This window comes from Danio rerio, chromosome 21 (genome assembly GCF_049306965.1).
Source record: "Danio rerio strain Tuebingen ecotype United States chromosome 21, GRCz12tu, whole genome shotgun sequence".
Lineage (NCBI taxonomy): Eukaryota > Metazoa > Chordata > Actinopteri > Cypriniformes > Danionidae > Danio > Danio rerio.
In genome coordinates, this window is record NC_133196.1 from 14,477,426 (window position 1) to 14,493,496 (window position 16,071).

At 35.8% G+C, this 16,071-nt stretch overlaps 1 protein-coding gene across 2 annotated transcripts in view; it reads right to left on the reverse strand.

Moving 5' to 3' along the window:
* The window catches only part of fam219aa (family with sequence similarity 219 member Aa), a 35,852-nt gene that overhangs the window by 17,180 nt on the left and 2,601 nt on the right, over nt 1-16,071 (reverse strand). Inside the window, exon 2 of one of the 2 annotated variants that reach the window (XM_005161093.6) lies at nt 954-1,053. In XM_005161093.6, the coding sequence (XP_005161150.1) occupies nt 954-1,053 (100 nt within the window). 2 annotated transcript variants of the gene reach the window in all.

Genomic DNA, 16,071 nt, shown 5'->3' on the forward strand with positions numbered 1-16,071 from the left:
TCCCCTTTAAGCTATTTTTTTTTTCAATAGCCTACAGAACAAACCATCCTTATACAAGAACTTGCCTAACTACCTTATCCTGCCTACTTATTCTGACTTCAACTGTATATTCCAACAGATGGATTACTATTAAGGTTTTTTTTTTTATCTGACCAATTACGGATGATTTTTTTTTTTCAAAATTTTAATTGTTTAATAATTTAACAGTACTATCAATTTACACATTTATACATCCTTTTAACAGCCCCTTTCCCCTGCCCTCCCCAACAGCATCAGTAACATTATTTAGATGCTACTATCATTAACTCAGTAAATACATAAATAAATATAAACAATACATAAAAATCAGTAATAATACGTAAATAAATAAAATAATTACACTTTTAGCGTTCGTCTCACCCCAGTGACCTTATTCATCCTCCAGAAATGCCAATTAATCTACTCTGATAAACATCCATTTTATCAAATAATCTATATGTCATTTTTTCATATGCTGCCACCTTTCCCAATTCCATAACCCATTCTTGAAATGATGGTGGACCAGCTAAATGCTATCCCCTCATAATGATCTGTCTTCCAATCATAATACTTATTTAAACCCACTGAGGAATGGTTTTATAAATTACTTTTGTCCTTTTGCTTTAGACTTAAATCCCCTCAGCCCTAAAAACTCCACAACTGCATTCAAAAATCCCATAGTTCCATTTTCTGAGAGAACCATTAAGACCAAAAGACTCATTTAAATTCTTCTTATCGAAAACTACGGCCATCTATTTTACACAGCCTGAACCTGTTAATCGCTTCTGAGCTTCCAAACCCGATTATGCTTCACAATCACAGTATCAGTGGGAAAATCAATACAGCCTTCTTTTTTAACACTCAAATGGACATATTTCACTAATGACGACATGGCACATTAGCCCGATTACTGGCTGAACGGGAAAGTGCTTTACCTATCTTGACTTGTAGTGGGGAAGGCTTGTAGTTGATGGCGACCGACTCTGGTTCTCTCGGAGCCGTTTCATTCTCGATAGTGGACGTCTCTGCAGGGTCCTGCTGACAAAAAACACATTCATAGTTATCAGCCATATAGACTCTAAATTCCAGAGCTGCACAATATATTGTTTGAGCTTCAATAATCCTCAATATAGCCATACCGCAGGATCTGCAATGTCAAGTTAGGATTATAATTAACCAGCAACCACAGTACAGTTCAGAACGTGCTTTGTAGAGTCAAGTTTAACCCTAATATAATAGTGTGAAAGATTTTTATGTATTGTATTGATATTATATGCATTATTTAATGTCAGTTTCTTCATGGCAAATACAAGCAAAATAATATAAATATAGTCCATATATTCAAAGAAACAAACAGACAGCAAAAATCTGATTGGTAAACAACAGCATCTGGTGAGGAAGGGCTTTTATCAAGCGTTGTTGATTCTACTGGGGCTGGGTGAAATAACAGGAGTCAGCACAATGTCTCCACGCTGTCGCTGGAACTGGTCATTTTAATACATCTCTTTCATCTGCGTCTGAGGTTTGCTTTCACAGCTGTGCTCCAGCGAACTTATTGATTCTCAGTTCAGAGATAGATGTAGAGCCTACGCAGCAGAAAACTCCTGGCATACTGTAAAACAGCACAGATTAATCTATTCTACATGAGTAAACACATAAATAAAGCTGGCTTGCAATGAACAAGAATGATTCATTCAAATTATGTTAAATGTACATATATAGGGCTGGGCGATATGCAGTGATGGGAATTACGGCAATATAAGTAAGCAGCTATGGAAACTGCTGTCATTACAACAATTACCTCAATTTTATTATTGTTCGATTAAATCAATTTAGAATTTGAACATGATTTTGTGAGGCGGCACGGTGGCTAAGTGGTTAGCACTATTGCCTCACAGCAAGAAGGTCGTTGGTTCCCCCACAGTCCAAAGACATGCGCTACAGTAAATTGGGCAAGCAAAATTGGCCGTAGTGTATGAGTATGTGTGTAAATGCAAGAGTGTGTTTCCCAGTACTAAGGTGTGGCTGGAAGGGCATCCACTGTGTAAAACATATGCTGGTATAGTTGGCGGTTCATTACGCTGTGGTGACCCCTGATTAAGCCAAAGGAAAATGAATGAATGAATATGATTTTGTTAAGCTGTCAATGAACAAGAATGATGTATTCAAATTATGTTAAATGTACATATATAGGGCTGGGCGATATGCAGTGATGGGAATTACGGCAATATAAGTAAGCAGCGTTACAAACGGTGATACTTTTTTCAGTAATCAAATGAATTACTGTTTCCCAGTTACAACGCCATTACCGTTACTTTGAAAAATGAAAACACTTCATCAAGCAGCATCTCTCTCAGCCATAGGACCTCTATTTCACTGGGGTGGGAGAGTGAGTGTGTGTGTGTGTGTTCGGGCAGGGGCGGGTCATATAACCAACTAGTGATGATGATTGTCTGTGAACGTAGTGATTGGTTAAGAGTACATTTCCATTGTTAGTCAATTAGAGGCAGAGTAGGGCGGATGTCCACATAAGCACACACACATTCAGTGATACACAACATTGACGTTTGAAAACTGGAAATATAAGCACTACTTTTCCCTCATTGAGGTAAAAGGCAAGATTGTTTATGTATCGCACAAACTTATGCCCAGAAAAAAAAAAAAGTCTTTCTGCGTCGATGACAAGTAATTTTAATCTAATGAAGCACCTCACATCGTCACGTCCCCACAAAAAGAGTGCAGGTGATAACGCGAGAACCAAAGGAGGAGGCGAAGCCACGACATCAAAGCAAACACTTATTACCCAAATAGAATTAAACAAAATAATATCTAGATATATTGTTGAGGATATGCTGCCACTCTCACATTATTCCACAACAACATTAAAACAGTTTAGCTTAGTGTAAAATTTTTATATTTATTTCATAATTTGTCATTTTTCTTTAAGTAAAGCAATAGTTACTTTCCTTGGTAATTAGTTACTTTTATAATTATGTAACTTAGTTACTTACTCAGTTATATTTGTAAGAGGTACCTAATAATAACTATAACTAATTACTCTTTTAAAGGAATATTCCCAACACAGGTGATATGACAAAAATGTCATATCACAATATAAGTCATCTCATATCCTAATAATCATATATCATGATATAGTTCCATTTCTGTAAATTCTAACAATTAAAAATATGATGAATCTTATTATATTTATTTATTTATGTTATTATTATATCAGCAATCAAATCAATATTAAATGGTAAAAATAATAATTACTATTATTTTTATCAATTAAATAGCAAACAAATAAATAAATTTAACCAAAATATATTTATGTTTTATTTAAAAAAAAAAAAAAGCTTAAATAGTAACCTAAAAGTCATATAATATCAACTTAATGTGTAAAAATTCACAATTATTCTATTGATGAAGCACAGTTATAGCATCTACTAAACCAGGGGTTACAAAACTTGGTCCTAGAGATTTTAGCTCCAACTTGCCTTGCACACCTGCAAGGATGTTTCTAGAAAGCCTAGTAAGAGCCTGATTAGCTAGCCCATGTGTGTTCGATTGGGGTTGAAGCTATAATCTGCAGGACACCAGACGTCCAGGACTGAGATTGAGAGACCCTGTACTAAACCATACTCTAGTAAAATTACAAATACTAAAGTAAAGTTCAGTAAAATATGCATAACAGGCAATGCTTCATTCACAACAGTCAGACAAGCAGGGTATTGTACATTATTAAATTTACAGCTGTTCATTACAACTAAAAGTCTGAGCAAATGCACAGTCTCTGTTCTCCACAGCTGCTCGGTGGGGAGACAGATAAAAGAAGAGAGATTCTGCTGTCACGGTAACCGAACGGTACTTCCTGCATTATGGCAGTCTCACATGACACCAGGCATGTTTTTGTAGCCGGAGTCTTCATACGCAGAGTCTGAGGGCTCTGTGACATCACTCAGGACTGGCAGAGACAGAACAGAGGGAGCTTGTTGGGAAGAAATGTTGACAGCACACACAAGCTGCCTCTGCCAACAGAGAGCCTATTATGACCTAAAAAAAAAGCCTGCCTTCACTGAAGGCAGCCCATGTGGCTACTTGAGACTCTTTGGGCTATCATCGTGAGCCACTAGAGCCATGCGATTATAACTATGTTACATTTCTGGTGCAGTTCTCATGACACATCAGATGACTAACCTACAAAACTGCAGTCAACAGGCAGTCTGGGCTGTAGATACGGAATGTTATACAAATTCGGAAAAGGCTGGATTGTGAAACACTCCCTAATAAAAGGGTTTTCATACTTGTAAAGTACCCATGAAATTAAAATAATGGATTTTAGATGTTAGCATCAAAGGCCTGACACTACTTGGAGGAGCAAAAGTGGCATTGTCACCTCATTTCATAAAGGATTAGTCTACTCAAGGTTCACCCAAAAGTGATTTTTTTTTCTGTCATTAATTACTAGCACTCATGCCGTCCAATCTTCAAAACACAAATTTATATATTTCATAATATGAAACGAAATTAAATTATGAAAATTGTGAAATTATAAAAGCAATATTCCAGAGATACGGTCGCCGTATCAGGTCATGATGTGCATTCTAGGATGGGAGAGAAAGGAACTAGTGGATGATATAAAGGCAAGTAGGTTTATTCATTTCATGTTTTGGTTAACCAATTCTTTAAAAACAACTATCTTAAGCTCTAAAGGGAAAAAAACGGAAAAATAATTTGCCGTTAAATTAATTTTAGCAGAGACAGAAACTGCCAGACATTTTTACATTAGTTTTTTTTTAATTAGAGGTTAATATTTTTAGCCTAGCCTAATGAAGATGTTTAGTTGGACACCACACAGTACACACTATTTTAATATTAATTATTAATATTTTAATTTATTGCATTATTATTAACATTATTATTATTCAAATTAAGCTTGAAAAAATGCAGAACCCTTTTTCTGTTTTCATTGCTATAAGCATACTTTTGCAAGGTGTGAAAAGTGGCATTCCATTATGCGCCAGCATCAGTCTCAAGTTTAAAAATTTTAAAAAGATGATCGGCTTGCAAAGTCAAGTTTACAGTGTTATAAATTAAATATGTAGTGCGTGAGAAGGCTAAGTGGATTTGCTCCAAATCAACCTCTCACATGAGCTGCAGGTAGGCTGAATGATATTTTTTTCAAAATTTTGTAATTCAGGCTATACTGCTATTTGCTAATGCAAAATGAAACAGCAGAAAATGTATTGTAGGTCTATTTTAATGGGTAAAATACAATCGCCTACATGGCGATTTTACAAAACAATTTTATTTTAACTAATGTAAGCTCATGGCCCTAAAAAGGAAAATGTAACCTGCAAACAAAATTTAGGCTGAATAAATAAAATGATGGGTAATAGCCTAATAGTTTATAGTGCTGTTTTTACTACTGCCAACCGAATTTCACGGGGAAAAAAAACACTTATGATAGCCTAATATTTTTTTGTTCTGTTTTAATATTATAATAAAAGTAATATAGCATATTGAGTTGTGTGTTATCCATGGCAAATTTTACATTTAAATATTTAAAAAAATAAAAATTGTAAAGTGTGGTCTAGCGCCCCCCTACGGGAATAAAATACCCCTCAGTTATGCCATCCTGGCACCAGGCCTGTAGCATCAGTATGTTAGTCTTAGGATATCTATAAGCTAGTGTGCTCCAAAACAGTGACAAAATTAGCATTTATAAGATATAAACATCCAAAGTTTGCAGGCGTGCCTTTGGCCTAAATGGATAATTTTTGCAACATCCCCTTAAACTTCCGTTTCTCATCAAATCCTCTGACCAATCAAATGTTCTCTAGTATCTGACATGCCCCGCCCCCTTTAAGATGCTTCTTGTTGTTCTTCATTTGATGCACTTGATCTCAACCCCTCTCACTGGCAGAGCTGTGATAAAAACAAAACCCTGAAAATAACAATAATTTCCCTTTTTCCTATTTCAATTGCATTTCTCAGAAAGAGCTGGGCATTCAAAATTAAATCACAAATGCGATTAAGCAAATGCACATCTTATCAGGTAAGCATGGTTCTGTGATCAGTAGTTAATCTCTCACTCTCGACTGAAATTCCCAAAGAAACAGAGAAAATCCAAATAGCATTTTTGAATGAACAGATTAAACTACTCTCAATGATTCAACATGACTAATAAGCACATGACTACAGTATCATCACAGAGGGATTTGTTTAAAACACTTTTCAAATTCAATTGGAGTACAAAATGTCATTTAATTTTCACACGCTTTCAGATGATGCAGTATTTACTTCACAGAGAAGCTATGGAAACTGCTGTCATTACAACAATTACCTCAATTTTATTATTGTTCGATTAAATCAATTTAGAATTTGAACATGATTTTGTGAGGCGGCACGGTGGCTAAGTGGTTAGCACTATTGCCTCACAGCAAGAAGGTCATTGGTTCCCCCACAGTCCAAAGACATGCGCTACAGTAAATTGGGCAAGCAAAATTGGCCGTAGTGTATGAGTATGTGTGTAAATACGAGAGTGTGTTTCCCAGTATAAGGTGTGGCTGGAAGGGCATCCACTGTGTAAAACATATGCTGGTATAGTTGGCGGTTCATTACGCTGTGGTGACCCCTGATTAAGCCAAAGGAAAATGAATGAATGAATATGATTTTGTTAAGCTAATCAGTGTACAACGGTGTAGTAAATGCTGCTCCATGTAAAAGTATGTGCTGGATTATTCTAGAACCTTCTTTGCTGACAAAATGCGTTTTAAACTGCCTTTTAATTTTTATGCAATATAAAATGTCCAAATCAACAAGACACGATTAATTAGCAAACATTAGCAGTGACTAAATGACACTAAATCATTTGAAGGAATCACTGTATGTAAAACGTTTTTAAAAATCCACAAAACAAACAGGAAGGAGGAAGCGGTCTTGTTTTTAAAGGAAACCTGTTTGCTGTGGCATAATGCCAGCTGTAGGCCTGGCAGGGTTCTCACAAACCCTTTAAGCTCAGAACCAGTTAAAGGGAGCAGCAGGGGATTGTGGGTAATAGCCCAGCAGGATACCGCCAAGCCCCTGATGCATCTAATCATATGCTAGGCGTGAAGCAAGAACATTGTTATTCATCTCAAACTGAAACTGTCGCCGGACCGCCGTATCATTTTCATTTTTCAGCACACAACATTTTCAAAGCGAGGGGATAACGCATCATGTCAACATGAATTTAAGAAATGCTATCTGTCTATGAGCTTTGTGGTCTACAAAAGACTGAATGTACTTGACTGGAGCTTTCCAGTTAGTCTTTGTTGGATTAAACGGGGTTTCAAATCTCAGAGTAACAACACCAAGCACAACAGCAAAGTCATGCATATTCCACCAGCTACATACACAACTGGCCGTGAAATTTATGCAACATTTACTCAAGAAAACCAACCGGAGTGATGCCTCGAAGCACTGGAACCCAATCTGATGCAATCTTAATCTCGGTTCTCACAGTTTAAAACTGATTTAGTATGCTGTCCCAAGAGTAAAGTGATCAGAGATCTATCAGCTTTGAAACACAAAGTGGATCTACACTGGGCTGCACGATACTGGGAAAATGTGCAATATGCGATATTGCTGTTGTGTATTGCGATAACAATATTACTTACCATAAAACATTTCACTAGAAAAATCCTATTTTCATGAGCTCTGCTTTTAATCTTTTATTTATGTAATGGTATTAAAATAAACAAGTACATTTTCATCATTCTAATTGGGACTGAAAATTTGTGTCAGGATGCAAAACATGTTGTTATTTAACGTACACATTAATGTAAATTAATGTGATTTTGTTAGCTCACATTATTGTTAGTTTGCTCTTGTAATCTTTAATTGAAATCTGAAAATGCACTTCCTGCTTGTTTTCAGTTAAATTCTCAAATTACATCTGTCTGAGGTATTGGTCATGGTTTACATACTAAACCATGCCCCACCAATTGTCAGTTTTGACAGCGCTATCCGCTTGTTAAGTGTGACGTCACGCGAAGCAGCTTTTGGGGCCAAGCGTTCTATCAAAGTGTATGGAGAGGCTCATTAAAAGGTAATAATAAATATTTACAAAGCGATGTAATACTTTTGAAAATCACGGTCACAATATATATTTTAGTGGTGGGCTGTTATTGGCGTTAACATGAGACTTTTATCGCACAACAAAAAAAAAAATTTCGCCGTTAATCTATTCTCAAAGTTGGGTTAGGAGCTGGGTCTATTCTACGCAAGCTATAATGACTTTCACCTCGATATTTTAGCACGGATGTATACCTAACCGGTGAGAAAATATGGCAAAAAGACCTACATGACGGTAATAGATTGATCGCGGTGTTTACTTCAATAATGCCACTCATATATGCATACTCCACATGCCTTAATTTCATTTCTGTTCAGTTCAGTTTTGACTTTAGTCAGATTAAGGTGATAAAAAAAATAAATTATTAATTAATTAATTTGCTGTTTCGAGCTAATGTAGGTCTACAGTTCAAAATTCATACTTTACTGAATAAACAGTTAGTAAATACAAGTACATCTTATTGAACATCATTTATTTTCATCACCAATTATGAAAGTAGAACAGTTTCTCAAGCAGCTTGTGATGCATTTGGAAACAGGAGATGAGCCCCTATTCTAAAGTGGCACCTGGCTTGAGAAACTCGTTCTTAAATACCTATTATTTGGGTAGCACACACACATTGAATGCCTTCAGCAGAATTCAAATGAACCATTTTAATCTAGATTAATCTAGATTAATTTCAAGACTGATCTAGATTAATCTAGATTTAAAAAATCATCTATGCCCAACCAATAATATATATAAATTATGATTTTTTTATAAATTGTTGAAATATTGGTGTCTGTAATGCAGCAAGTCCAGAGACTGTTGTGTACAACATGATTTTTTTTATTTAATTCACTTTAATGTGTGATAGGACTAAAAAGTGGTCATAAACGAACATTTTCTAGATTCAAATGAGTAGCGGCTTGGACCTGGAATCAGTATTCCATACGTCACTGATAAGTCACGACTTAATAGGCAGATGACAACAAACAGAAATGTTGAGAAGGAAGTGTCTTTTATGTTGTAATAACTCTCCCAAAACCCTCTTCCTGATCTTACTAAATGAAATGCCTACTTTACTACATCCAATCAGCTCGCAGTAGAAAAACAAGCCACACCCACTGTTTTCTCATTTAATATTCCGTTTCTCTAGGAACTGCGTCACAATAAGACAACAACAACTAAAAAGCGGTTGCAGCTTCCGGTGCTTGCAGACTTTAAAGCTCTCAGCAGTTATTCTAACTCAGATTTGCTTTTGTCTTATTGTGCTACAGCCAATAGCAGAACAATACCAACTACTGGAGATATGGGGATAAAGATATTAAAGCCCCATCTGATTGATCAATTTAGATAAACAACCAATGAATACAATAAATGTAATTTATTAAATGTATATTGCATATACTATTATCGTGATAACCATAATTTTGCGATATATTGTTCAGCCCTAATCTGAAGCAGTGCAAGATTCAAAAATAGTCTGTAGAAACACGTAAAAATGTAGACTATAACGACAACTATAGGCTTTTGTTTTGTCAAATATGTTTTGTGAGGTCAATGATTGTTACATGATGTCAATGAGAAAACCGGCGTTTCACTTTAGGTAGGGAGCGAGAGAGAGAGCAGCAGCTGACTGCCAGATATGCGTGGATGTGCCACAGCCTGAGAGACAGACTCATGTATATTATGTGCATGTGTAATGTGTGTATCACTGTATGTTTTCTTACTGTCTACAACAGTGGCCCTTAGTCTGTGTGTGTTAATATGTTGACCACTGTGGTTTGAAATGTTCTTATTTATTACATTGTTTATTTAAGTTGAAAGTGTTATGATATTTTGTTTCTTTTTTTAGGATCTTTTTATTGTTAATATATTTTTATATTTGTCTACAAATTTCAAACTTTGGCAATGTTGTATTATTTACAGTCATGTCAATAATTTATTTTTGAATTGAATTGAGAGAGAAAGAGAGAGTTCTCTAAAAAATTTAAAAGAATAAAATCTAAAAAACAAAAATCTTAACACTAAAAAATCTTTCAAATACTTTAGAAAAAATCTGATAATAAGAAAAATAAAAGTCTGATAATAAGAAAAATAATGCATTGCATAAGTGTATGTTATACTAAGTTATATATGTCATATTAGGAATACATCATACTAAGTATACTATGTTATAGTAAGTTAGGCTGCTATTGCCATAAATGTCATTGTGGAGCCTAGCATCAAGCAAACTTAAACAAATGGCATTGTGATCTTCACACCCCCCCCCCCCCCCCCCCCCGTTGTGTCAATATGGTTATTTTGGTGATGCAAGTTGATGAAGGAGATGAAGATGTGCAAACGCTGACTCAGCTGAACCGATAAAAAGGATTGGCTGGATTATCTGACAAGATGGACTCTGGACCAATCACAGCAAAGCATGAGCCATCGGGTGACAAACAACTGCTGGTGGTCGTAATGTCCCAGAAATAATGATCACACCAGCAGATTGAAACCATTTTCCACATGTATCACATACCTACTGCTACAAGAATCTGCTTAATTAAAAAATATATATATATAAAAAATAAATGTGTGTTAAAAATAATGATAAGCCAATATGTCAAAATATTACATACATATTCGTCTACCTCTTTCATTTACAACACATTACAAAGTCCACCAAAAGACAAATTCTCTGTTATGATTTATTCATCCTCATCATGTGACATTTCTAGAAAAAAAAGAAGGCATCATAAAGAAATCTGGAAGCTCTAACTGATCAACGCTGTGAGGATAAAATCACACAGGACTTCGATAGGAACTGAAACTTTCCAACATTCTTCAAAATACCTTATTTTTTTTACTACAAAGGAAAAATATTTGGAAGTTTATGTTGGGAGTAGGGCATCACAGTGGCGCAGTGGGTAGCACAATCACCTCACAGTCAGAAGATCACTGGTTTAAGCATCAACAAGGTCAGTTGGCATTTCTGTGTGGAGTTTGCATGTTCTCCACGTGTTCGAGTGGGTTTTTTCCGGGTGCCCTGGTTTCCCCCACAAGTCCAAAAACATGTGCTACAGGTGAATTGGATTAGCTAAAATTGCCCATAGTGTATGTGTGAATGAGAGTGTATGGGTGTTTCCCAGTGATGGGTTGCAGCATTCTGCTGTTGCAACCCCTGATTAATAAAGTTACTAAGCCGAAAAGAAAAGGAATGAATTAATGAATGAATGTTGGTGAGTAAATGATGGCAGAATATTGATTTCTGAAAAAAACTATTACTTTAAAATATTCACACAAAAAAATGTTTTTCTTGTATAACTTTCTCACCCTCAGGCCATCCAATAAATATGATCTTTTTTTTTTTAGGAGAACATGAAGATTTTAACTGAAATTTTGGTAAAACATGATAGTCCACAGCACAAGTTTGCTGTCAGTTTTTGTATGCATGGACACCAAAATTCTCCTAATTGTTTTTATCTTTTTTTAATTTATGAATTAAACAAAACATACTACAGAAGTCAATGGCTGCTGCTTTAAATAATTCTTCAAATAATAATAATTATACTCTTTTTGTGTAAAATAGAAGAAACTTAAATAGTTTTGGAACCATTGAAAGATGAATAAATGATGACAGACTTATCATTTACAAAATTTATTCAATTATCATTTACATCCTCGCATTAGGGCTGCATGATATTGGAAAAATCAAGTGATATTTTATTTTTCTGCAATAAATTTTGCGATAGGACAACAGTTTCACAAGACTGTTAGAATAGCACTATTTGACGGTTTTCTGGGGATTTTAACAGTATTCAGGTACAGACATTTTGCTTTTGTGTCTCATTTCTACTCCAAATATCAAAGAAATCTTAGAGCAAGTAAAAAAAATATTGTTTTGCTTTCACCATCAAAAGAAATAAGTAAAAATTAAGAGTTTTTCCTTATAACAAGCTAAATCATCTACTAGTGGGGTAAGTAATAATCTCACTCTTAAAGATATCTTGACAAGAAAAAAAAAAAAGACTTAATGAATAAACCATATAAATTCCATACAAAAAAAGTAATTAAATATAATTCTGTAGATCCTGGTCAACTTTAATTCAGAACTGCAATGTGACTATTGTGGATGCACTCATTGCGATATCGATGCAATGATGTATTGTGCAGCCCTACATGAAAGTACCTTTATGTTAACAAGCATTTCAGACCAATTTTTAAACAAACTGATTGTTTTCTTAATATACATTATAATCAGGGTCCAAAAGTATACATTTTCTCGCCTGTGGAAGTGCCAATCGCCATTAACTTGCAAATTATGAATTTTCAAGAATCAATGTAACAAATTAATTAATACATATTCAAGAATTCAGCTAAGAAATCTTCAATAATGTTCAACTGGAGATTTAAAAAAGCACCAACATCTTGGATAGTCTGTGGATGAGTAAATCATTTAGGTTTGGACAATGTTATAACAGGAATGTTGTTCTAGGACCAACAAAAGATGCTGACCCGGGAAAATGTCCTACTTGGCAAAATCATATTTACCGCAAACTGGCAAGGATTGTTTCGGCTTACTGTTACTGCCGACCTCCTTTTATCCAAGCTGAAAATACATTTTCTGTGGCCTTAACTGACCCTTACCCTAATAGAACAGCCTTCTTCATCTATGTATAGACAAGGCATATAAAAAAGATGATGAGCACAATAAATAAGAAAGCCAGCTAGTAAATTCCTCTAAGGATCCAGCATTCTTCTCTGAATAGCAGGTGCCATATTGCAGTGGGCTTGTGTTCTTTTCTGCCCACAGAAGAATGAATTAGCATGAGAAAGCACAGTTTGTTGTATAGGGTAACAGCTGGGTCTTTGGCACTTTGGGAATAGTGGGGCTCCAATGAAAAAGGAATGACAATATGCCTCCGGGCCATATCACACCAATCCAGTTCAATTTAAAGTGCACTTTTGAGTCTCCCCTGAAAATACAGGCCTTTCAGAATGAAAACTTACTTACTTCTGTGGAAATCAATATTCAACTCAAATTGGAAATTCAAGACATTCTGGATGCATGTGTTTGCTGCTATCTGCAGAGGAGAACAAAATTAAGGCTGCGTGTCCAGCGAAGCGTTTTCTTCTTTAGCTGGCATTCGTTTTCTGTTGTCAATGGTAACGGCATGCTTTTAAAGTGCCTGCATCATGGTTGAGCGAGCACTTTATGGTTGTTGCAAGAAGGGATACAGCTGCAGTCAGAAGTTAATGAGAATTATTTGTATTATTTATTAAATTACTCATTAATTGTATTTTATTAATATCTATCCCAACCCTCTCAGTAATGCAAAAACCGTAATTATTAACGCACACATTCAATTTATTTATTAACGTCTATCCTAACCCTCACAGTAATGCAAAAACAAAAATTCTAACAAGAATTATTTATATTACTTATTACATTGCACATTAAGTTGTATATTATAAACATCTTCCCCGAACCCAACCGTATTATTGTGGTACAATTTTACAAAAAACTATATTATACTGATGCAAGTAACCACAGCAGTATCTCGCCTAGAGTTTACTGCATTTTTTACAGTCATCCCTTAATGCTTTGTGGTTTTTCAGACGTTGTAAGCTAAAAAAAATTCGGAAGTTCATGTTGGGAGTATAGGGCATCACAGTGGCGCAGTGGGTAGCACAATCACCTCACAGTAAGAAGATCACTGGTTTAAACATCAACAAGGTCAGTTGGCATTTCTGTGTGGAGTTTGCATGTTCTCCACGTGTTCGAGTGGGTTTTTTCCGGGTGCCCTGGTTTCCCCTACAAGTCCAAAAACATGCGCTACAGGTGAATTGGGCAAGCTAAAATTGCCCGTAGTGTATGTGTGTGAATGAGAGTGTATGGGTGTTTCCCAGTGATGGGTTGCAGCATTCTGCTGTGGCAACCCCTGATTAATAAAGGGACTAAGCCGAAACAGCACTATCTGTTGGTTTTCTGAGGATTTTAACAGTATTCAGGTACAGACATTTTTCTTTCTTTTTTTCCAACCGTAGTATTGTGGTACAATGTTACAAAAAACTATATTATACTGATGCAAGTAACCACAGCTGTATCTCGCCTAGAGTTTACTGCATTTTTTACAGTCATCCCTAAATGCTTTGTGGTTTTTCAGACGTTGTAAGCTAAAAAAATCAGTGTCACTTTTGAGCTAGCCATCAAATCACAGTGGTTGAGGAGCGGATAACATGCAACTGTACATTACAACCACAACAACTTGTAAGGACAATTGACTGAAAAAAAAAATGCTGCGCTGCAAACACCCTCACAACTGAGCGTTTTCTCATATTTTAAGTGAAGTCCTTCCAATCTTGTCATCCATTCATTTATTTTCTTTTTGGCTTAGTCCCTTTATTTATCTGGGGTTGCCACAGTGGAATGAACTGCCAACGTATCCAGCATATGTTTTACATAGCGGATACCTTTCCAGCTGCAACCCATTCCTGGGAAACATCCATACACACTCATTCACACACATACACTACGGAAAATTTTAGCTTACCCAATTCACTTGTAGCGGATGTCTTGAGGGGGAAACTGGAGCACACAAAGGAAACCCACGCAAACACGGTTCCAATCTTGTATTGTTTGTAATTATTATCTTTATTATTGTGAGTTCTTATCAGTAAAATTTCACTTTATTTAGATTTAAGTGATTACTTTGCCTGAATTTTAATTCCAACGATGTATCAGCATGTTGTACTGAATCTGCCATAATTAAAAGGTTCATTTACAGCATTTCTGCTATTTTTGAACCAAACTTGTATTTAATCACTCACATACAGCTGGCCCAAATGCACTGACTGCAAATTAAGAAAACACATGGTGAAGTTTTTTTGTTTATTTTAACATCCTAGTCATATGATTCTTTGTTGTTTGCAGTTTTTAGCCATAATAATATGACAAATTAATTACACAATTATCCTTAAATAAGCCACTAAATCTAAACAGAAAGTAGCCGGGTTCATCACTTTATGAAGACTTCTAACACATTTCTGTATTTGCATATGTTAAAAAAAAACGTGTCTGCGCATATATACAATGTCAAATCGATGAAGATATAGGGCTCTATTTTAACAATCTATTATCTGGTGCATGGTCTTACAGGGTTGTGCTTATTCTCTTAATGAGTTATGGGTGTGTTTTGAGCATAAAGTTGCGGTCACACTGGACTTTTCTCCCCATAGACTTCTATTCATACGCACGCAAATGCATCAGACCGGAAACGCTAGGTCGTGCTGCAAGTTTCACAGATCACTGTGTTGAAAAGTTCAAGCTTGATGAACTCTGACCTGCGAAATTGCATCACTTGACTGCTTGAGACGAATCGAGGATCAAAACATGACCTCTCTAGACAAAAATTTAAAACATGGACCAATCCCTCACTTTTTTAATGTCTAATCATCTTGCTTAATCACGCCCCTTTACGCAGTGCACAAACTTAAGTGTGCCTGCGGCATAATGTGCATTAAACCAATCAGAGTCTCATCACACATTCCCTTTAAGAGTCAGTTGAGTCATGCCATGGCGCATTTGCTATTTAAATGGCAGACTTTGTAAGATGAAAAACTTAAAGGGCCATGAAACCCCCTCGTTTCAGAAGGGTGTTTTCACACCTCTACTTTGGAAAAAGTCAGAAAAGTGGGCGTGTCCAGCTCTGTTTAGGGGGGAGTGTCGGAGGAAGTAAAGAGGCTTGGTGTGGGAGTGTCTATTTGGGCGCGCTGAATTTCAGAGTCAAAACACACAACCACAGCGGACAGTGTTTACATGGACATCTGTAGTCGAATTATTTGCCAAATTATTAAATGGTGGACTTTAACTGCAGTTTGGCTCTTTCATTCAGGGAATTCATTCATGTCCCTCCCGACAAACATGATATTTGATTCGAGGAACTGCTCTAAGCGTTTATTTTTCATGC